At 40.4% G+C, this 23319-nt stretch overlaps 1 protein-coding gene across 1 annotated transcript in view; it reads left to right on the top strand.

Moving 5' to 3' along the window:
* The window catches only part of TSHR (thyroid stimulating hormone receptor), a 76455-nt gene that overhangs the window by 28257 nt on the left and 24879 nt on the right, over positions 1 to 23319 (top strand). The window contains exons 2-5 of the mRNA XM_040975584.1: positions 12498 to 12569; positions 14041 to 14115; positions 21259 to 21333; positions 23118 to 23192. Coding sequence (XP_040831518.1) covers positions 12498 to 12569; positions 14041 to 14115; positions 21259 to 21333; positions 23118 to 23192 — 297 coding nt within the window. The remainder of the gene's footprint in view (positions 1 to 12497; positions 12570 to 14040; positions 14116 to 21258; positions 21334 to 23117; positions 23193 to 23319) is intronic.

Here is a 23319-nt window from a genome sequence, read left to right as displayed (position 1 = left end):
TCTCCTAGGCAGATGGCAGAATCCTAAATGCTCTGAGCCATCACCTGCTGCCTCCCAGGCTACGCATTAGCAGGAACTGAGAGCAGGGCTAGTTCTTGAACTCACACACTCTCATAGGGGGTCAAGTCATTCTAATTATTGTCTTAGTCGCCAAATGCTCGCTTTAAAAGTGTTTTTAATTGCATAACTATTTAAGTCATGGTAAAAAAAAATAGTAATATCAAGTGTGTAGGGGAGGCAAGTGTGGTGGCATAGCCAGCTAATCCTCTGCCTGTGGCACCAGAATCTCTTACAGGCACCAGTTCATGTCCCGGCTGCTCCACTTCTGATTCAGCTCCCTGCTTATGACCTGGGAAGGGAGCAGAGAATGGCTCAAGTCTCTATGTCCCTGTCTCCTGGTTCTAGGCTTCAGATCAGTGTAGCTCCAGTCACTGTGGCCATGAAGTGGAGTGAAAGAGGGGATGGGAGGGGATGGAAGATCTCTCTGTTTTTCCTCTTCATATCTGATCTGCCTTTCCAATAAAAATAAATAAATCCTTAAAAAATGTTTTTAAAGGGACTTCTTCAGGCAGAAAGAAAATCCAAGTTTGGGTCTAGGTGAAGGAGTGAGAAGCACCAGAAATGGCGGGTCAGAAGAATACAGAAGGAAGCCAACGCAGAAGTTGAAACAGCAGCGCACAAAGCAAAACTCATTCATGTGGAAAGGTGAACCCCTGGAATGCAAATTACAACTGGAAAGAATCTGCTTCAGACTGTCAAATAACCTTTTATCTCTTCCCAAACAGCTGTCAATAGCACAAATATCCCCATGCTATGTACACGCACACGCACTGAAACCTACTGCCTCTCAAAGTGTCACCACTCCGGTATTCTCTATTTCTGATTAAAATACATGTATGATAAATGTCCACATATCTGTTTTAATTTGAAAGTCTCCTCCGCTGTTGATGTTTTTTTCTTCCTAGACAAAACTGACTGCAAATGATTTGAAATTGTAATGAGAGACAGTGAACTTCTGAACTGCCAAAAGGCATGTGAGGACCAATCAGGGACGTGAGGGGGGGAGGAAGGTTATCTCGTGCCCAGACGTGCGCTGCCACTTGTGAGGAAATCTACTTGCACATCACTGGAGAGATGACGAGTGTTGACCCAGTTGCTATGATCTGAAAGTAGGAGCCGAACGCCAGCTGTGTTATCACTGTCAACGAGACCCCGTATGTTGAGATCCCCCGTGTTCTTTAGGGTCTCTGTAATATGTAACTCATTTATCTGAGTTTCTCCAGGTAGCTAAGTGAGGCAGAAGGAGACTGGGACCATCTTGCTTGGGTTGAGGTTTAGAAAGCCCTGAGTCCCATCCCTGTCATCCTGCGTTCCTCCCTCGTAGGGTCAGGTTCTTCAGTCCCTGCCCTAAGCAGAAGCCTTCAGACCCCAGCAGGAATTAACTCCTCAGTTAGGAAGGCTTGTTGTAGAGCTTGACCCCTTCCCCCACTGGCGCTAGCCCAGTGGTAAAAATCCAGGTATAACCGGGATCTGCAGTTCATGCCTGGCTCCCTGCTCTGAGACCACAGCTGCTGTGAGTCCACAGCCCCAGTACGTCATAGATTCTCCAGAACATGGTGGGCAGCCAACGTATACCGTGATCCACACGTGTCATCTGGCCCCTGCTTGATAACAAAGGAAGGCATCTCTTTACAGTTAAACCATTTCATACCACCATATCTATATGTACTTTCTAATGGAAATTTCCAGAAACCTGAATTCTATTACTTTCTTATATGAACTTAGTTCGTTCAAACCCTCTTCAGATCATTCATCCATAAAATAATAATGTTGGAAAAATATATATATACCTTGTAAACAGTGTTCCACAAAACCCAGAGTTCTGCGAAGGTTGAGGAAAAATGGTAAACAGAACGATTTTAACTTTTCTTTACATATGTAGTAAACACGCTACACAAATTTAACAGTCCAAAATGGGTTTATGAAAGTAGTCTCAAGAACACTGAGGCTGTGCTATATCACTGTCTAGGAGCTTAGAATCGCAGTGGGGTATTTTGGTGTAACAGTTAAGCTGCTGCTTTGGGGTACCCATGTCTGACATCAGAAAAACTAGTTTTGAATCCCACCTCCACATCCAAACCATCTTTCTGCAAACCCTGGAAGGCAGTGTCTGCTGGCTCAACAGTTGGATCCCAGCTACCCACATAGGAGGCCAGCGCTGGGTTTTGGGTTTCTGGGTTTTGGGTTTCTGGGTTTTGGGTTTCTGTCATTCTGGCTGGAAAAATCTTTCCCAGTTCATTTCTTTCTTTGAAACAAATCAAAATGTAAAATTTAAAAAAATTTTAAAGTAAAATAAAATGAGATAGAATAAAATTTCAAGTGCCATATAAATGGACTATAATGGGGATATAAAGATCTATTGAAGTAAAACCACAAGGATCCTATCCAATCCTGCTGAAGAAAACATCCATCAGGCATGGGACTGGTTGGCCCCATTGCAAAGGAAGAGTGGAGTCCCACAAAGAATGTTGGAAATTTCTGTCCAGCCAATGTCCAGAAGAACAGACGTCTAAAATCCATGAATAAGAGGTGCTCACCCAACAGAAAACTTCCTTTTTTACATGAGACATTAATAATAGGTTCTTGTCTAAGGACATTGACAAGAATGACTTAGCTTTTGTTTTGCTTAATTTCATGTGCTCAATGCAATTTTCTTTCAATAGCTTGCCAACAAGAAAAAATGGCATTCTTAAACATTCCAGCCCCTGTGGCAGCTGTATTTCCCATCATCAATTAATAAATTATCAAGTGGACTTGGATATTTTTTTAAAGCACATATCTGCGTTTAGATATTTACTGAGTGTTCCAAACCACAGCTGATTACATCATCACATCAACTTCTTGAAGTAGGTACAAACCTATGAAGAGATAATAATATAGGTACTGTAATTTAAAATCTTATTAATTTAAAAATTTCTAACTGACTCTAAATCACTATAAGTATTTGTGGCATACAGTATGTTGGTTTCATACATGTATACGCAGGGAATCATAAATGAAGAAAGCCTACTTATCTTTCATCTCACATATCTATCATTTCTGTAGTCAACTGCTCTTGTGTTATTCTCCCAGATATTTATCTTTGATCATCTTTTTCCTGTTTCAACTCACTAACTCCCCTTGGCCTCAGGAAGCTTCCACTTTACTCCCTACATCTGTGAGTGTGACTTTTCGGATTCTACGTAGATTGTACGATTATACAATGTTACTCATTCTGTCTCTGGCACATTTCCACTTAACAAAGATCACTAGATTCAGCCATGTCATCACAGACAACAGAGTATCTTCTTTTCAAAGGTCAAGTAACATTCCATTGTACATCTATGCCACTGTCTTCAATGCATTCATCTGTTGATAGAAACTTTTATTATCTCCGTATCCTGATTACTGTGATCAATGCTATGAGAATCGTAAGAAGATAAACATCTTTCAAAATACTAAGTTTGGATCTTTGGGATTTTTTTCTCAAAAGTATGATTGCTACATCACATGATAATTTCTCCAGGGTCATGCAAAACATTCATGGGAAAATAAAATCAAAAGCTACACTTGTTTTTGTGCAAGATATTTCAAATCCATGTGTTTTTCAACACATGTATTTTTGAATTTGTTCAAGACCCTTTGCTTCCTACAATTCTAATGAAGGCATTTTTTTAGTGTTTTAAATACCCTTTGCTATCTACAATTCTACTGAAGTTACGTATCAGTTCTAACAAGTTTAAGATTTTCTGTGTTTAGATTTTATTTGCTTTTATTAAAAAGGCAGATTTACAGAGAGAAGGAGAGACATAGAAAGGATTTTCCATCTGCTGGTTCACTCCCCAGATAACGGCAGCAGCCAAAGCTGAGCTGACCCAAGACCCGCAGCAAAGAGCCTCTTCAGAATCTCCCACATGAGTGCAGAGACCCAAGGCTTTGGGGCATCCTCTGATACTTTCCCAGGACACAAACAGGGAGCTGGATAGAAAGTGGAGCCCATACGGGATTCCTGGCACTTGAAGGTAGAGAAATAGCCATATACGCTATCATTCCAGCCCCTAAGACTTTCTATGTATAAGATCATGTGCCATCAACTGCAGACAATTTAACTTCCTCTGTTCCAAATTGGATGTTTTTTTTTTCTCTAATTTCTCTGGCTAGGATTTCTAGTGTTATATTTAATATAAATGGTAATATAGGACATCCCTGTCTTCATCTTAATCTTAGGCAAAAAAGTGCATTATTGAGTAAAAGTTAACTGTAACTGTGTTATCAATGGCCTTCATTTTGTTGAGGATCGTTGTTTCTGTGCCTTTGTGGAGAGTTTTTGTCATGAAAGAATGTTTTCATTTTGGCAAACACTTTTGTGCATCTTTTATGATTAAATGTTTTTCATTTTTAAGTAATGAGTCATATACTGCTTGGTACAATAAGAACTATATATGTTTATTATTTTTTTCTATTTGTACTATGATATTAATATGTATTCTCCAAATAAATGCAATAGGAAATATCATTACATACCTTTTAAAAAATGAATATCTATCCCTATCTTTAAACATAGATGCATAGACAGATATTTTTACTGCAAAGAATCAGTTGACATAACTGGGGAGGTTGAGAAATTCAAAATTTGTAGTTGGTAAGTAGGAGACCCCAGAGAACTGACAGAATATTTCCAGTTGGACTCCAATGACTTGACAACAAGTGAAGTGAGAGTGTATGTTCTGGACTCAATGTGATGGCCTGGGAGTTAGGAGAGCCAAAGGCGTAGGCTCCAAGCCAAGTTCAAGTTGGAAGGCAGAGAGAATATAAGACATAGGGCAATGATAATTAGTACTGAGTCTTTATTTTCTCTTCTGCTCAGACTTTGAATAGGTTACGTAAGGTCTATTACATTGGAAAGGTCAATCTGTTGGACTGTCCACACACTGAGTGGTTAATCTTTTCTGGAAACATTCTCACAAAGATACAGGGAAGCAATGTTTAAACAGATATTTGAGCTCCTCATGACCCCATCAAGTTGAGACAAAGTTAAATACCATATTTGCATATACAAACATTCTTTTTTATTTAGCCATGCATTTCTGCAAACCCTTTAATAATTAAAAATACCCACCAGCAAAACTGTTTATACTCATTCCTGAGTGTGACTACCACTAAAACTATTGATAACAGAAGGTATTGGTCCAGATGTAGAACTAACTGGAACTGCCTCCCATCACTGGTATGAGAGAATACATTGTAAACTGCCAGTTTCTCACATAACTATGCTTACAGATGTCTATGACTGACATATCCCATTCTTAGGTACTTGTCTCAGAGTATGTATGAGAATACTTCAAAAATACTGAAATATACAAAAATATTAAAAAGCTTGTGGAAATAAAATTGAAAGATTATTTTGATGAAAACTTCTGAAATACATAATATATTATAATGTATATTTCTACAAACTTTTTGATATGTCCTCAAAAGGCCAAAAATTGGTGGATTTTCATACTACCTGTATTCTTAAGAGGGCCAATTCAACTGAAGACTGAATGAACAAGTATGCATATTCATAATTCGCAATAAGAGATGCTCAAACATACAACACAAGTGAATCTGAAGAAGCTGTGTTAAACAAAAGCATCAAGTGCAGCTAGTGCCTGGTTATATTTACATAAAGTTACTCTACAAACAACCTGTGGTGACAGAAGTCAGAATCCCAGTTCTACCGCAGGGAAGGACCTCCCACTGGGAAGGGGCACATGGAATCCTCCCGAGTGGTGGAGCTTTGCTGAATCCTTACCTATGTCCTGGTCGCATGGGTAACTGTGTATATGTCTACATATACGTGAAGTCTGCTTGTATGCACTGAATGAGAAGGAGGTATTCGAACATTTGTGAAAAAATGCACACTACTATTTAACCGCATTTTCCCACAAACCTTTTGCAGTAACCTCAAATGTAAGTTTGCATTTCAGATTTTTACATTCTACTAAATACAAAATATGCTTCCATATAGTACTGTGTAAGTAACCTTAATGTAAAAATTGCCCCCAAAAGCTGAAATAGAACTTCATCTAACATTTCAATACCCAGGTGACCTAAGAGAAGGTTTGTGAATAGACAACTGTCCACCAGTGGGCCTTACTGGACAATTATCAGAAGTCAAATCCGTGAAGCTGTGGCTTGGGTTGCTAAGGCTCGTGCCACAAAAATAAAACCCCGTATGGAAACTCTGTCTCATAGGTGCACTTGAACTCCAGATGTGCTGTTTGAGTTCAGTGTTATACCTTCATATTTTAAATTAGTTTATTTGTAAATAGTGCCAGGGTTTGCCTAGGTGATTCCCTGGATCTACTGTTCTGATCTTAATCCCTTTGCTTGCTGTACTGTGTGACAACTTGCTACCTATTATTTTAAAAATTGCACAATAGCAAAATAAATGCACCATGGAAAATTCTTGCCAAAATAAAAACATCAGGTAAATGAAAAAGACACATTAAAATTGTATTATTGCTATGCAATTTATAATTCATAATTTTGCGATACATGATATCTGGATCATTTGTAACAATCCCCCATTTTTTCTACAATCAATGCTTTTGATGCTGACACAGACTAGTTCGCAGTGAAATGGCCATGGTACATCTCAATAAAACATTGATTGATTGGCACAGGTGTTTAGCACAAACGGAGGACATTGAATGCAGATTACACAAGTATTAAGTAAACAGACTGGAGCAGTATCACAAAATATTCCCACCCTGCTTGCCAGGAGACTAAAAACATGAAACACAGTTGGAAGTTTGGTACTACTGGTCTACACAGGCTAACTGTGTCAAAGAGAATCAACCAGTCCCCACCACTCAGTAAAAACAAGCCCAGCTCACCCTTTCCAATCTCACACTCTTCATCCAACAGAGGCTGCAGTGGGAATCAGGCAGTATTAGTCAATTAAAGCCTCACCCCTGTGCTCACACAAAGTATTTAAGATTCCAGAAACTATGTAAGAAACAAAATGTTGGAATGTTCACTGGACTGACATGTTGGTGAGATTTTACTGAAATGAGTGCACTGTCATGGAAGATTACTGTAAAAACCTTAATTTCACAGGCTGTTCCTGTTGGAACAGGGAGAACTATGCGCTGCCTTTAACAGCATCAACAAAACTTCCCTCTGTTGCCACTGTGAAAACAAAGACAACGCTGAAAACTGGATCTGATTCTGAAACTCAAGTCATTGATGTTCCACCTGTGTTTTATTTTCTCTTTCAATGCAGACGTTTAAGAACGATCAGGCTTGCATGGCCCAGAGTCCTAGCCTCAGATAGCTCTTAGTGAAACAGCTCATGAAGAGAGAAGTTCATCACATCATCAGCTTATTTTGTCTTCTCTAATTACTACATCTTTTTTAAGAATTTATTTTACTTGTATTTAAAAGGTAGAATTAACAGAGAGAAGGGGGACATACAGAAAAAGGTCCTGTATCCACTGTTTCACTCCCCAAATTGTGGCGATGACCAGAGTTGAGCCAATCCATAAACCAGGAGCCTCTTCCAGGTCTTCTACGTGGGTGCAGGGCCTATGGCTTGGACCATCCTCCACTGCTTTCCCAGGCCACAGGCAGAGAGCTGTGTCATTAAGTGGAGAAGCTGGGACTAGCACCAATGGCCAGATGAGATGCTGGGACCAAGCCAGAAGCTTAGCCTACTACACCATTGTGCCAGCCCCTATACTTACTTTATCTTTAAGCAATGTTATTAAATGGACATATGCTACCTAAAATATTAAATTATGCCTGTGAATTCTTTCGTCATGTGTTACTTAAAATATTAATAGTAAATGGTGGTACTATTTGCATAGGGCTTTCAAATGGTTTTTTTCTTAGGAAAAATAATCATTGCCTTCTTATTGGAAATCCTCAGAGGTCAATAAAAAGTAGAATGTCTTTTTTTTTTTTTTGAAGATTTATTATTATTTTTTTTTTTGGAAAGGCAGATATACAGAGAGGAGAGACAGAGTGGAAGATCTTCCGTCCGATGATTCACTCCCCAAGTGAGCGCAACGGCCGATGCTATGCCGATCCGAAGCCAGGAGCCTCTTCTGGGTCTCCCACGTGGGTGCAGGTTCCCAAAGCTTTGGGCCGTCCTCGACTGCTTTCCCAGGCCACAGGCAGGGAGCTGGAAGGGAAGCGGGGCTCGCTGGGCTAGAACCGGCGTCCATATGGGATCCTGGGCGTGCAAGGCGAGGACCTTAACCACTTGCGCCATCGCGCTAGGCCCGGAAAAGTAGAATGTCTTTAAAGCCTAGCTTTCATGAGAAACAAATATTTTGATGCTGATTCTTCGGATCATAAACATCCTGAAATATTCTGATGCTTTTGTCTATATATATATATATATATGCACTTTGGAGCTGGCGTTCGGCACACTACGTTAGGCTGCTGCTTGAACAGCAGTATCCCATGAGTACTAATTGGAGTTCAGGCGGCTCCACTTTCAATTCAGCTTCCCGCTAATGCATCTGGGAAAGTAGCAGAGTCTGATGCAAATACTTGAACCCCTAGCACTCATTTTAGAGACCTGGGAGGAGTTCCAGACTCCCAGTTTTAGCCCATTTCTAGGCAACATGGCCATTTGGGGAGGAAAACAGTGGATGTAAGATTTCTTTTTCTCTATCTTTCAGTAGCTTTGCTTGCCAAATAAATCATCTTTTGTCAAAAACAAAATCATTTGCACAAATATTTAAAATGTATTCTGAAAATAAAATGTTTTACTAAAGAAGCCCATCCTCTTATATTTTCCTCCCATCTGCTTTTAAAAGCAGTCCTCACAATGTCACAAGATTCTTTAAATAAAAATTTTGCCCTTGAGAATGGAGACAATGGAAGGAACATCCTGCCCCTAGATGCATGATGAGAACAAAAAGAGATACTAATCATTAACTCTAGATACCAAACTACTGTGTAACGAAACAACCACAGGCTCCAGCTGAGAGGTAGCGCTCACGCAGCTGTGGGCAGCTGGAGCCTGCAAGGCAGCCCGCACTGCAAATATTGACTCTCCACAGTCCTTAGCTTACAATAAAATGACTAGAGGGAAAGTGAAATGAAAGTTCTGTAAATAAGTATGATGTCTTCATTATTTGATGGGCTAGATGCTGAGTCCTCCAGAATGACCTTTGTGCCTTGGAAGAAAATTCTTCCTGTTTTCATAAGGTCAACATTTTAGAACCTAGGTGTAAAAAGCAAAGAAAGCGTGTGCTAACATGCTTGAATTTTAGAGGCAAGCAAGGCAGTTTATATGTAAAATAACAATACATACATTTTCTAAATTATATACTCATTACTGTGACTATACATAGTCAAAATGCATGAAGTATCAAATTGCAATTAAGTTTGGCCATGTTGCAAGTTGAACAAACCTATCCCAGAGATGAGTCAGAGGCCGACTCTGAGAGGCACGGGAGCCTTTACTCACCTGCTGGCGGACTGTCCAATTCCATCACACAAGGAAGAGGGGAGCAGCCCTGCTCTGTCAAGTTCAGGAGCTTTTTAAGCAAGGCTCATACAATTAACTAAGAGCACTGGCACAATGGTAGAGTCATTCACTCGGTGAAGCTTACACCAGGGCCCAACCAAGTTATCCAGGCAACTGTAGTGGCGCAAAAGATACCCAGCAAGTTTAAGGATGATGCACTCTGAACTATCCAATCAGTAAAAGGTGCAACAGGGAAACAGGTTCTTCCAGTTCCAGGTATAGAAACCAATTTGGGCCAATCAGAAAAGCCAGATCTCATCCTGCAACGGGATCATTTCCTGTAATCAGCACTCTCTCTCACTTGCCTGGGACTTTCCAAGAACCGACGTTCTTTGCTAGAACCCAGGGTTGCTCTTCTCAGAAAGGTTTCAGGAGATCTCACCTTATTGTCACCATTTTTTATTGTCTGGACTGCCACAACCATTTATAGGAATGGCTGCTATTCTGATAGTTCAACCTAAGATGATTGAAATCAGCCTCTGTCTTAGGCTGTTATAATAATTTTGATATTAAATGAGTTCATTTAACAGATAAATTATTTTTTTTTTCATCTTGGGCTAGGAATACTGGCATCGGTGAAACTTCACTTTTGTTGCAGTTTAAGCGTGCATAGCATACTTATGTGAAGAAGTGTAGGATTGTTCTTACTGGTTGCTGTATTTCAGCTTTTCTTCAGTGAGAAGTATTTTCTGTGTAGAACATCTTGTTGTGCAATGAAGCAGCACATAAACATCCATAATAGTTTTGTTTTTAAATCCCCTTCTGTCATAACTGAGTAGTGGGATGAAGATCTTTGTTCCAGACTTAAAAGTGTTTATGGGGTTTTGAATGTCAATGAGGGAGCTTTCCAGAAATAGGTATTATGCATTTAAAATATTCATACTTTGGAAAAAAAATCAACATTATTTGAATCTTTATCCCAAAGTCTGCAAAATCCCAATTAGATCATGTATTCATTCCAAGTTAGGTGTTTTAGAAGCCATTGTAAGCTTATTCTAATTTTCTGTTTATTTCAACATGTGTGTTACTTACTTTAGGATACAAGTTAAATGTCAAATTTTTAGCTAGAGAAATTTACAGTTAGGTCCACATTTCCTACAATCGGTGAGTGCAAATAAGGGTGCCCTCAATTTTCTCAGTTTAGCACAGTTCTGAAAGACTGACTGTAGCCTAAGAAACTCAATCCTCTGGGTGATACCCAGCAGGTGTGTTTCTTATCCTTTGCGTTCCTTCAACATGGCCCAATTTCACAGGGCTATTTTAATAGAAGAGCTTGTTTCTCTCTCATATCTTTTTAAGCTCAGAAATCTGGATCTGGACCAACAAGCTTCTAATCAATGCAATTAAAAAGATGTAAGTGGGATATTTTGACAAAAGAGAAGTGATTTCTGAAATCATATTAAGGCAGCATGTGTTTCTTGACAAAGTACAAAGGGTACAGAGTGTTGAAAATTTACCCTGAGGTCGTTCGTGGCAAGCTTCCTCCTAATTTGACCCTGCTGGTGCTTTGACTAGGCAATTTACAGATAGATTTCAAATGCCATAGAAATAAATGGGTAGTCCAAAAAATATATAGATTGGAAAATAGCCTTTTAGGAAATAAGTTTGTATCCTAGAAGGGAAAATATCCAATTCATTTTAACCTACTATCTGTAAATAAGATACTAAATGGGTGATGTATCATTACTGATACTTAAATAGCAAAAAATAAATAAATAAATAAGGACACATAGAGAAGATAATTACTGCGGGGAGAAATTGTCTTTTTAAAAAGGAGTTAGGATACTAGACATGGCTTGTCTGTACAGAATTCCTTTTTTACTCTCTTCCCTGATACAGTTTTCTAGGGATTCCTCTGTCTGCTTCCCACACACCCTGCTCATCGACCCTCCTGCCATTTCACTTAGTAACAGTTACAAGTTTAACTTTCTGATATTTAATACATCAGCCTCGTTGATATATACAAAGTTAGAAAATCTAGTTTCATACTGCAAAGGTGTATTTCAATGTGTCATTGGTAGTCTTACTTTCATTCACAAGTAGAGAAGTATACTACAATGTAACTTCACTTAGCGATGTGCTGGTCTCCATTGGGTAACTTCTCAATGAGATATGAGAACATGTATCTTTTTAACAACATATATTTTATACTTGATCACCTATCTATTTCATCCTTTGCATGAAGGCTATTTTATATCAGAGAGAACATGCTATTTGTCCCTTTGCAACTGGCTTATTTTACTAAGCAGAATAGTCTCCAGAATTTTATCCAAGTGCTGTCAATAAGAAAGATAGAAATTTAAAAAAGAAATGGAGTGTCTGGGCGGAGAGGTATGCTGGAATGTACGAAGGTGTTTTCACTGTTTAAGCGGAAGCAGTCTCAGTATTCTTTGTAGTCTCCAAAATCAAAGCAAGGGGAAATCGGGGCCTTCACATTGCGTGCCCAGCAGAGATGTCTAAACTCCTGCCTGTCGCACACAGAGGGGAGGATCAAGACCATTGCGAATGGGACCCTCGCTTGGGCAAGACTGTTCAAGTGATACCACTAATGTTTAAGATAAGCATAATCAATTCCTCTTCATATGTACTTCATGCACATTCTTATAGCACTCCAAAACATATACTTAATGAATGCATCATGCTGCTCTTCAGTGAATGAGTGGATATGACGTCAGAAGAGCCACTTTCCTGGTAATCCAAAGATGGAATTAGAAGATTCATTTTCTGTATTTGAATCTCATCATCAATCCTGGTCTTGTGAGAGAAAAAAAAGCTGTATGTTTTTAATTGAGTATCATTTTTGTTGATTATGTATCATGAAATATATGTTTTAAGGTTAGTCTGAATTCTAATGATGCATTCTTTATGGCTAAGATATTCTGCCCGCCCAGTGGTCATGACGCTAACGGTGCAACTCTTACTTTCACAGGAAACTTTCAGAGACTCATCTGAGAACCATTCCCAGTCATGCGTTTTCAAATCTGCCCAATATTTCCAGAATGTGAGTCTTTTTATTTTTGCTATAAAGTTTATAACCGGGCTATGCTAGCTCATAAATGTGTTTGTTCATACAAAATACTTATAACTGCATAAATCAGTAACTTTTGAATATACATAAACATGTTACGTATGACATTAATTTGATGTTAAATATGATGTTAATTTGATTTTCCTTTGTCGCCACTCTCTAAGATCTAGATGATTTTTTTAAAGCCAAGGCAAAAGTCCATTTGGCCTTAAGAAGTTCCTAATTCTAAATGTATGTTAATATGTACCTCAGGATATAGTTAAACCTTTGCTGGGATGCTATCCTGTGAATAGATTTACTTCTCTGTGTCTAATTTATCTATCTGAAGTACCCGCTCTGGATTCAGTTTCATCACTAATACAAATGTTTACACTGTGTCATAAATGTAGAGTGATTTCAGAATTCTTTAACTTAAAAATAATCTATTTTACAATTCCAACATTTAAAAACAAAATTGGCATCCACTCCCAGTGAGGAGGGAAAGACCTGCGTGGTAAGTGGACAAAGAACGCAGCTGTGTGAGGAATGAACCAAGTCATTGTTTCTTTTCGCTGATTCTGACAAGCAACATGGGTCCCTCGGGCATGTTAAGTACGAGGATCACAGCCCGCAGCAAACCTCACGGTTTTTGGCTACATTGATTCATTTTCTAACTGAGTATTGAGTGTCTAATGTGTGACTTCAGTCATTCTTTCCGTAGGCAGTTTTGTCTACAAAGGTGTTTGGTTTTTGCTGTTGTTTGAGGGCAGGGGTTGCATACATACCCTGGCATCTGTGTACCAGTTAGAAGTAAAGGATGCTACCAACCAGCCTCCCTTATTTCAGGTCTCCCAAATGGGTGACTAAGATTCAGCCACTTGAACCATGATGTGCTGTCACAACATTTCAGTTTATTTTATAATCACAGACTTAGCCCTCCACTAGATATAGAATTTAACAGATAGTAACTGGGGGTGGGGGGAGGTACCACTATTCCTTAGAGCATAGACAATGGCTGTAAACAATTATCAAAGCTCAAAATGTCTGAAAATAAAATTTCGAACTAAAAGAAAGTGAGAAGTGGCAGTTCTGTGTACGTGAGGACTCTCAGGGCAGTTAGTGAAACGGAAGTTCATGGTGCTACGAAGACATTTTATGTGCAATTTACCCTAATCAAGAAATTTGGAGAAAGTTTCTGAAGCAAGAAAAAGTGGAAGGAGACAGTTAAATGGCTAGGACCTATAGTAATATGTTATATTGATAAGAGTGTTACTATTAAGCATGTTAAAATGTTTAAGGATCTACACCATTTAAAACCAAGTATTAATTATTTGGACATTATAAGGAATGTACACGTTGAATGATCTAGGAACCCTCTGGTAAAGAAGTTACTTGAAAAATAGTATGTGCGCATTTCACAACTTTGCTAACTTCCCATTTTGTTTGGTATTTTTGTATCGCTCAGCTACTTATCCATAGATGCGACTCTGCAGCGGCTGGAGTCATGGTCCTTCTACAACCTGAGTAAGATGACCCACATGTAAGTACGGGGACAGGGCAGCAGAGGCCAGGCCGCAGCACCTCCTCGGATCATTTCCAGGCTCCCTGTGGCAGTGTGAGCCGGTTTTGAAATGATGTGCCAAACCATCTCTTTTCTGGTGCAGTATTTTACTTGTTCTCACTCTGAGTTTGTTCCAATCCATCCTAATAACTTCTGACTGTCTCTGTGGGAAGTTAAAGTCACCGTTAAATCTGCTCTGGAAGGCAGCCATGTGGCGCAGAAGGTGAGTCCCAAGACCGTGTCCAATGAGACAGTGCCTGATTTAAGTCACAGCTCTATGTGCTACTCAATATTTCTGCTGATGCACATCCTGCCATCCCGTGGGAGAGCCAGATTAAAATCCTGGCTCCTGTGGGAGTCTGGAGGATGAACCATCAACGGACAATCTCCCCTGCTCTGTATTTGTCTCTCTATCCTTCAATTAAAATGAGTATAAAAGATGTAAACCAACAATTGGCATCTCAGGATCCTAGCATTAGAAAGAAAAGTCAATCTTGTCCCTGACTTGCTTTTTAATTCTTTACAACTATGTCAACAGATGTTCTTAGTGTGCTGTGAATACATGCATAGCAAGAACCTACTGGATTCTATCACCTGTTGAAGAGTTTACAAAACTGACTTTGTACGTATGTGAACAATTACATGTCCAGAACTGGCCAGAGTCAAACTGGAGTACTGACTTGTCTGGCTGTTCACTGTCTAGCCGTAGATAAACTCTGCTAGCCTTTTAAACCTCATTGGTAAATTAGGGAAATAAGAGTTCCAAAATCACGTGGCTTTTGTAAACACTGAATAATATAAGATATATGGGCATCTCGTACAGTGCCTACCTCATCAATACTAGTCAGTATGCTTCACAGATAATTTTTTATTTCTCTAGTAAATTATGGCATATCAAAGGAAGCTATTCAATGCAATCATTAGAAACAAGGCATTTTCAGGGTCTGCGTGGTAGCACGACAAGCTCATACTCTGCCTGCAGCACCGGTGTCCCATATGGGCTCCATTTTTCCCATAGTTTGCTTTACTTATCTGAATAGTCCAAGATCAACCTCAGCTCGGGCCTTTTGCATTGTCTAGAAAGTTTTGCTTACCCTCTCTTTCTCAGATTCATCTACTAATTATTTTTCAGCCTAAAATGTCACTCGCACAGAGATGTGCTTGATGCCACCTCTCTGTCTGAACTAGATCTTCATTCTGCTTCACAGAACTTACTAAGCTTTGCAAAAGCCGTGCAAATGTTTGATAATGATAAAAGGTTCCATAAGGCAGCGTGTTTTATATGCTCCTTATCCTTGCAAACTTGTGAAGAAACTATCCAACTGAAACCCAAACAGTGGAAAATTTCTATATATTTTGAAATTGTATTTCTAAAAAATGAATCGGAGGAGGCAAGTCTGAATGAATGAACACTCAGATCAGTAAGACATTTAGCAAAAATATGTACACACACCTATATTGAATTATCCTAAATGAGCACTTACTATATCGAAAGCACGATGGTAAATCTTCAACATATGTTCACTCAGTTCCCACAAACATGCCCCAAGCAGCCTCGTAACTGAGAGCACAGCTTGGGATTCGGTACTGTGTCTGTATACTGACAGTACTTGTGATGCAGGCTCTGTGCAAGTGGACCTTGTTTTTATATCCAGTCTGAAACTCTGGCCTCGCCATTCAGATATTTGGTTTATTACACTTATCATTATTCTCTCATAAACAATGTGTTTTTTTTTCCTCTGGCCACTTTTTTTTAAAAGATTATTTTATTTTTACTGGAAAGTTAGATATAAAGAGAGGAGGAGAGACAGAAAGGAAGATCTTCCATCCGTTGACTCACTCTCCAAGCAGCCTCAATGGCTGGAGCTGACCAGATCCAAATCCAGGAGTTTCTTTCGGATCTGCCATATGGGTGCAGGGTCCCAAGGATCTGGGCCGTCCTCCACTGCTTTCGCAGGCCACCAGCAGGGAGCTGGATGGGAAGTGGGGCCGCCGGGATCAGAACCTGTGTCCATATGGAATCCCAGTGCATGCAAGGTGAGGACTTTAGCCACTAGGCTACTGCACCAGATCCTTTTCTGGCCACTTTTAATATTTTTCTCATTACCTTTACTTTTGAATAATTGCACTGTACTATGCCTAAAAGAGATTTTCTTTGTATTCAGCCAGTTTGGGGGTTGATGAACTTCCAATATCTATGAATCTCTGATTTTGTACAAATTGGAAAACTTTGGCCCAGTAATCCGAAGCCAGGAGCCTCCTTTGGGTCTCCCATGTGAGTGCCCAAGGTCTTGGGATTCTGCACCCACATAGGAGATCCGGAAGAGGCTCCTGGCTCCTGATTGGCTCAGCTCCAGCCATTGTGGCCGCCTGGGGAGTGAACCAGCAGATGGAAGATCTTCCTTTCTGTCATTATCCTCTCTGTATATGATTTTGCCATAAAAATTAAAAAAGAAATCTTTAAAAAATGGAATCTAGAACTGACGCTTCTAGTCTAATATCAGTCACTTCTAATGTGCCCTATTGAATTCTCAACAAGTTTCCCAGTTTGTACAAAATGACACACTGTCCCGCTCAGCTTCAGCCTCTCTTACATCGATGAAGGTGGCTTTATGCACCTTGCAGCGTGCTCACCCAAGTTTACTCAGCTAAGAGATTTCAGTAGGAAATTGATTACCAGAGTGTCTCCCTCCAGAACCAAATCAGCATCTAAACTATCTATAATAAAAAACTGAAATAAAGAAAATGCTACCTCAAAGGTGGGTTTACCTGGATATGGTTTTTTAAATTAGAGGTAAATAGAAATTCTGCGAGCAGGTCAAACATGTGGCTTATGGCAGATAGCGCTAAGACTTGCCAGAATGAGTAGACTCATAAGAGCTTTTCAGATTACCAATCTTAGTAATGATCATTAAATAATCAGGAAATAGCAAACAGCATCTGTCAGGCAATCGAAAAAAGTCATTTTTATAATATCTGGTTCCCAGTAGAAAATCTGCTGATAAATTTCCTTCAGTCTGCTTGAAAAGTCTCAATAATTCATCCTTGAATGAATTTCTGTTATTTTAATATTTATTTTATTTTTAAATTCCTCAATAAACTCAATAAACAAATGGGCAGCAATGGCTGAGGCTGAGTAGATGAGAAGTTAGGATCCTGGAAGTCTATTCAGGTCTCTCGTGGGGGTGCGAGGACTCCAGCACGTGGACCATCTCCTGCTGCCCTCCCAGGCACATCAGACGGGCACTGGACAGGAGGTAGAGCAGCCAGGACTCTAAGTGACACCCATATGTCATGGCAGCATCACAGGCAGCAGTTTAACATGCTGCACCACAATGTCAGGCCCAACAAAATGAAGACAATTTTTATCTACCTCACGTTAGTCAGTGGTAAACCATTTTAAATGATAGGAACCACATGTCTTAATTTTCCCAGGCTGACATGTTGTAATCAATAATCTTCAAAGGGGCCCATGTCAGGAGGGGTTAAGATGCCAGCTGACACCTGCATCCCATGATTCTAGCTTCCAGAGGAGACAGGAAATGGCTCAAATCATTGAGTTTGCCCGCACACACATGGGAAACCTGGGCAGAATTGTTGGTTCCTAGCTTTGGCTTGGCCCACCCCCCAGCATTTGAGCAGCGAGCCAGCAGACAAGTTAGTGCCCCATGACTGCTAACTTTCTCAACTACATAGAAGAGCCTGCTGGGGCCCAGCATGACAGCCTCGTGGCTAAATCCCCACCTTGCACACACTGAGATAGTATGTGCACACTGGCTCATGTCCCCACTGCTCCATTTCCCTTCCAGCTCCCTGCTTGTGGCCTGGGAAAGTAGTGTAGGATGGACCAAAGCCTTCTGACCATGCACCAGCATGGGAGACCCAGAAGATGCTCCTGGTTCCTGGCTCTTGACTTCAGATCAGCTCAGCTCTGGCCTTTGAAGCCACTTGGAGAGTGTACCAGCAGATGCAAAATCTTTCTGTCTCTCCTTTTCTCTGTTCATCTGCCTTTCCAATTAAAAAAAATTTTTTTTTTTTTAAAGAGAGCATACTGAAGAATGACCTTGCATTGCGCACTGTAAGCGTATCCCTCACTTCCAAATCTACATATCAAAATGATCAATTTTAAATGGTGTACTGTTTTAGGGATTTTATCTATGCTTCTTGTATTCATTTGAGGCAGGCAGATTACTCAAAGAAACTAATCAATACAAAACATTGACAGATGTGAGATAAGTCAGGCTGATTTCACTCTTCTCTAGCTGGAGATTCTTGGGACTTAACTTTTCTCTCTGTGAAATGGTTATACTGGCTGCACTGGCCCATAACCTGCCTCTTGGATGTCCATGCGCACTCCATCCCTTCTTTACATCTGGAGAGAATTACCAGTCACCTGTCAGCAAGTGTTTAGCTGTCTTCTAATCTTTGAAAGTGGTTTCTATCTTTTTCATTTTGTTCTTTTATATTCTCTTCCTGCTTTGTGTTTCCCAGCTCCCCGCTGCCACCCTCTCCTTTGTCTGCCAGGCCACTTGTGAGTTACCACCTCATTTAATCCATTTCTACTAACAGCCATGGTGTTTCATTTCCCTTTCCTTCTTGCTACCTTTTAAGCTGATTCAGGCGGCTTGCATTTCTTTCATTGTAACGTTCTCTGGGTTCACCCAAATCCGCTGGGTCAGCAATGATCTCTCCTCTGGAATAATTTTCCAGAATGCAAAGTACTCTCAAGTTTCTAGACTGTCGCATATTGCATTTTTTGTCTCAACGCCTCTTCCCCTAGTGGATACCCCTGGCAAAGAGTTTGCTGCTTAGAAACAGAGAATCACCTGCACAAAGATGAGAGCTCTGGAAGGGGAAGATGTGGTGGTCATGAAACTCAGGAGTAGAATAACCAATGGTCTATTGTTCCAGGACAGAAAAATGTTTAAGGGTATGTGGATTTCAGTCTTAAACTGGCACAAAATTCAAAGACGGGGTTAGGAGGGTCTTTCCATGCAGGGTCTTGGTTAAGTAAGAATTGTAATAGTTTAAAATTCAAGGACACAGCAAGGATCTTATAGTGAGAATTTCTATGAGATGCAAATTACTGCTATTGGCAGAAATATTGAGGGCCTTTCTTACAAGCAGTTCTTAGAAAAGACAATGCTATTTGTATGGGCTAAAGTTTCCTGGAATAATAAAATGATGCTAAAAAGACAATGGACCAGAATGTTTTCATCACTATAGACAATGAGTTGTGTGTAGGGAGGAGGGAGGGGAGACGGTTTATGTTCCTGGTTAATTCCTTCCTGTCCTTCCCAAGATCTGTTTCACAGTCAACATCTTCATTTGAAGTATCTAATACAACAGGGATTTTTTTTGTGTTTCATTTTTTTTTAAATTTTATAGAAACATTGCAACACCTATAACCCCAAGTCCTTGATGCCAGCTTTCATAACAATAATAAAGCCATAATTTATAGAATCCTCAACTGTAGAAAAGCCACACTCAAAACTCTTACATATCATTTAACCTTCACAAGAGCCCACTTAAAGCAATGCTGTTTTCAGATTTGTAGGTGAGAAAAATACAATCTAAAGTCATCAAGGATGTTGCTCAAAGTCATCTAGCCAGAAGTGGGAAAGCCCACCGTCACAGGTCCATCGGACTACGCAGCCATAAAAGGAGCAAATCGCAGTGTAACTGAACATCACATTATGCTAAATGGAGGCAGACAAGACTTCTTAGCTTGTAACTCCACTGATATGAAATGTCTAGATAAAGCAAATTTACAGAGATAAAAAACAGATCAGTGCTTGTAGGCATGAGGGAAGGTGTGGGATTAGTGGCAAGTGGGACCATCATTACCTGGGTCAAGATGGACATGCCCTAAAGCCAGATTGTATTAATGGCTGACTTGTACATTTACTAAGATATCACTGCCTTATATGCCTGCAGTGCAGGAATTGTAATGCTGCTCTCTTAAGCAACACCAGAGGTCAGATACTAGGGCTGGTAACTGGTACCACCAAGAGATGCAGTCCGCTCCCCGAGGCATCAAGCCTTTGCCGAACTGAGACACTTCAGGTCTTACCTGATTCTTTCACACTCTTCACCAAGGCCTAGGGCATGCCTTTAAATTCTCCCAGCCAGTGTACACTCTTTAAGAAAAGCTGCTAACATAACTAATGCCAACTGTGCATTCTTTTTCTTTCTTTTCTTCTTTTTTTCCTACTCCTCTTCTTCTTTCTCCTCTTCTTTTTTTAATTGACTTGAAAGAAAAACTGGCAGACAAAGATCTTCTAACCATTCACTTCCCAAGATGTCCGCCAATAGGGCTGAGCTATGCCTAGTGACAATCAGTTGAGCTGCTGGCTTTCAGGGTTTGCCCTTCATTATTCGGGAGCAGAGTTTGGACTTGAACCCTGGGCCCTCTAACATGGGATGTGGGAATTCCAAGTAGAGTCTTAACCACAGGCCAAATGCCTGCCGTAAATGTATTCTTGTTTAGCATATACTTAAGTGTAAATAGCCAAGTCACAGACATGTTGTCAGGCTATAAATGCTCGAGAGTCTCAAATTACTGACACTCCAAATAAACCCTAATGACAGTGGTGACTCACTTCTTTGCTACATCTGAAAGAGCAATGTCAGAACCTCCTGGACCTTCTTGCCCTGCTGTCTTCCGCCATGTCACCCACTCAACCTCTCCTCCAACCATTGCACCCTCACTCCCACCCCAACTCCCTCCAGCATGCATCAGCTCAACAAGGATGCTTGCTATTGCTTGAGTCATTAAGACTTGTCCTCAAGTCTTATTCAAAACACTTTTTTTTTCTCTTTTATGTAAATCTGAAAGGGAAAAGAAAATCTTTGAAACACAATGGTGAGAGAGGCATCGCATCTATTCAAACAGACTAAATCTGAGTCAGGGAGGCCAGAGGGCTGAGTGGCCCCTGCGGCCTGCCAGGATCCAAGAGTAGTTAGTTGGATGCCCAGCCCTGGCAGCAGTGGTCACCCTGGTACCACGAGAATGCATGCATTTCTCCTAAGTACTTGCCACTCCTGATTTGCACTGTTTGGTCTTTTTTAAGAACAGAAATGGGTGTCTCCTGATGACTGTGGTCCTTGTAACTTTTACAGAGAAATTCGGAATACCAGAAGCTTAACTTACATAGATCCGGATGCCCTCAAAAAGCTCCCGCTCCTAAAGTTCCTGTAAGTATCAACTCCCACCTTTAAACAAACTTTTTTGAAAATACCCTACAAGTAAGAAAATGTGTGGGATAAAACAAAAATTGGTTTTGATTTTGAGTCCCAAACCCATCAATAGCATTTTGATAAGATGATGCCTTCCTTTGTGCTAAAACGATGTCCTTGCCATCCGGAAGTTTAGAAATCTCTTTGGAGAGATGCTGGACATGAAATACAAAGAAAAGTTCCTTTCCTGCAGGATAATTGTGCAAAGTGACAAATAGGGAAGCACATACAGAGGTTGGGGATGCAAACCATTAAAGAAAGCAGCAAAAGGGACGAGGGCATCTTCAGAGTGTGGAGCAGCATGGAAGGCCTCAGAGCAGGTAGGTAGCCTAGTTAAGAGGCCCATGCTCCACACCTAAGGACTTGGGTTTGGTGGCTCCTGATTCCACCTTCCTACAGGGATGGCTGAAGTAGCTGGGGTTCCTGCCACCCGTACAGGAAGCATCGATTTAGTTTCCAGCGTCAAGCTCTGGTTTCCAAGAACTGTGAGAGCCTTTGAAGACTGACTCAGTGCGTGGGAGCTTTGGAAGCTTTTTACCTTCACGCTTGACCCTCCCCACCCTAATTGGAGGCCCATGTGGGCATGCATCCATCTCCACTATAAAAGCAATGTTAAAAATAAAATTAAAAATGTTTAAAAAAATATATTTCCAGCTCAGGTTCCTTTAGTCTCTTACTCCCAGCCTGTCAGGGCCCTCATTGTTAACATTTTGGCTTTTCTGCCCCTCTGCCTCCTCATTTCCTTGAAAGAACACCCACGGCAATAGCCTTTGGTTTGTTTGTGTGATCTTGTTGCTGTACTTCAGACATGCCTTGTAGAATCTGACGTCTCTCTTTTGTTATCGGGAATGTTCCATTTGTTCATTTTCAGGTTCCTACTCCCTCTTCAAATCCTGCGCCTTCCCTTCTCTACGGAATCGAATCTGAGTGTACCTTAGAAGGTGCATCTAGAATCTTCTCTACCATAAAAAAAAATCTTTTTCTAGAGATTGACCGGCAGGGTCTAAGTCTCTCTCCGTGCCACATTAAAGTCCCTCAAAAAGTATTTCTGCTTCTATTAATGTAATGGAGCAGCTGCAACAGATGTGAAACTCGGGGGTCTGAAGCTTTTTAGGTTTGTGTTGTTTTATGCATGTGTTTTATTCTTAACATTTTTTTTCTCATAACATTTTTTTTTCACAAACTTCGGAAGGTGGAGACATTCTCCTTGATGGCTTTCAATCCCGTTCAGGACATAACTTTTAAAATATTACTGCTGCAGTGGCACTTCTGGACTCCTGCTTACTTAGTAGAATCATTTTTGGAAAAATAATAACACAACATACTGTAGAATTTGAAAAAAGGAAGTTGGCTTGGGATTGGGTAACACTATCTCCCCCTTAACTCCACAAAAACATACAAACATAAGGCCCCTCAATGAAAATAGCTGCACACACACACACACACACACACACACACACACACACCTGCATTTCCATTCAGAAAGCCCACTCGGTTCAATCCTCACATGTGTTCTATGCAGAACAGACATATTTACATGGTGGACTGTGTCACTATGCCTTGAGGGAACGTCATGTCGTCAGAATGTTAGAACTTGACCATGGTCACTCTGGTATTTAGTGGAAGAGTTAGGATTTGACTCCACACTGATCTCGGATCCTGTGCTTTCAGCTATTATTGTTATTCTATCTGCTACATGTAGATGTGATGATCTAAAGCTTTTCTTTTTATATGTCATTCAGTGGCATTTTCAACACGGGACTGAACATATTTCCTGACCTGACCCAAGTTTATTCTACGGATGTATTCTTCATACTGTGAGTATACACACGTGCAGTGCTGGCTGTTTAGCTGTATTTTGCTTGTCACTGGGAACAGGAGGTTGTAGCATGGGGGTTGGTTCGTGTAGAAGCAGTGATCACTTGGGGCTTCACTGATGGATGA

The sequence above is a fragment of the Ochotona curzoniae genome, unplaced genomic scaffold (assembly GCF_017591425.1).
Source record: "Ochotona curzoniae isolate NIBS_2020 unplaced genomic scaffold, NIBS_Ocur_1.0 contig_2688, whole genome shotgun sequence".
Taxonomy (NCBI): Eukaryota; Metazoa; Chordata; class Mammalia; order Lagomorpha; family Ochotonidae; genus Ochotona; species Ochotona curzoniae.
Note: the sequence above shows the minus strand (reverse complement) of the source record. Positions and strands in the feature narration are given on the sequence as shown.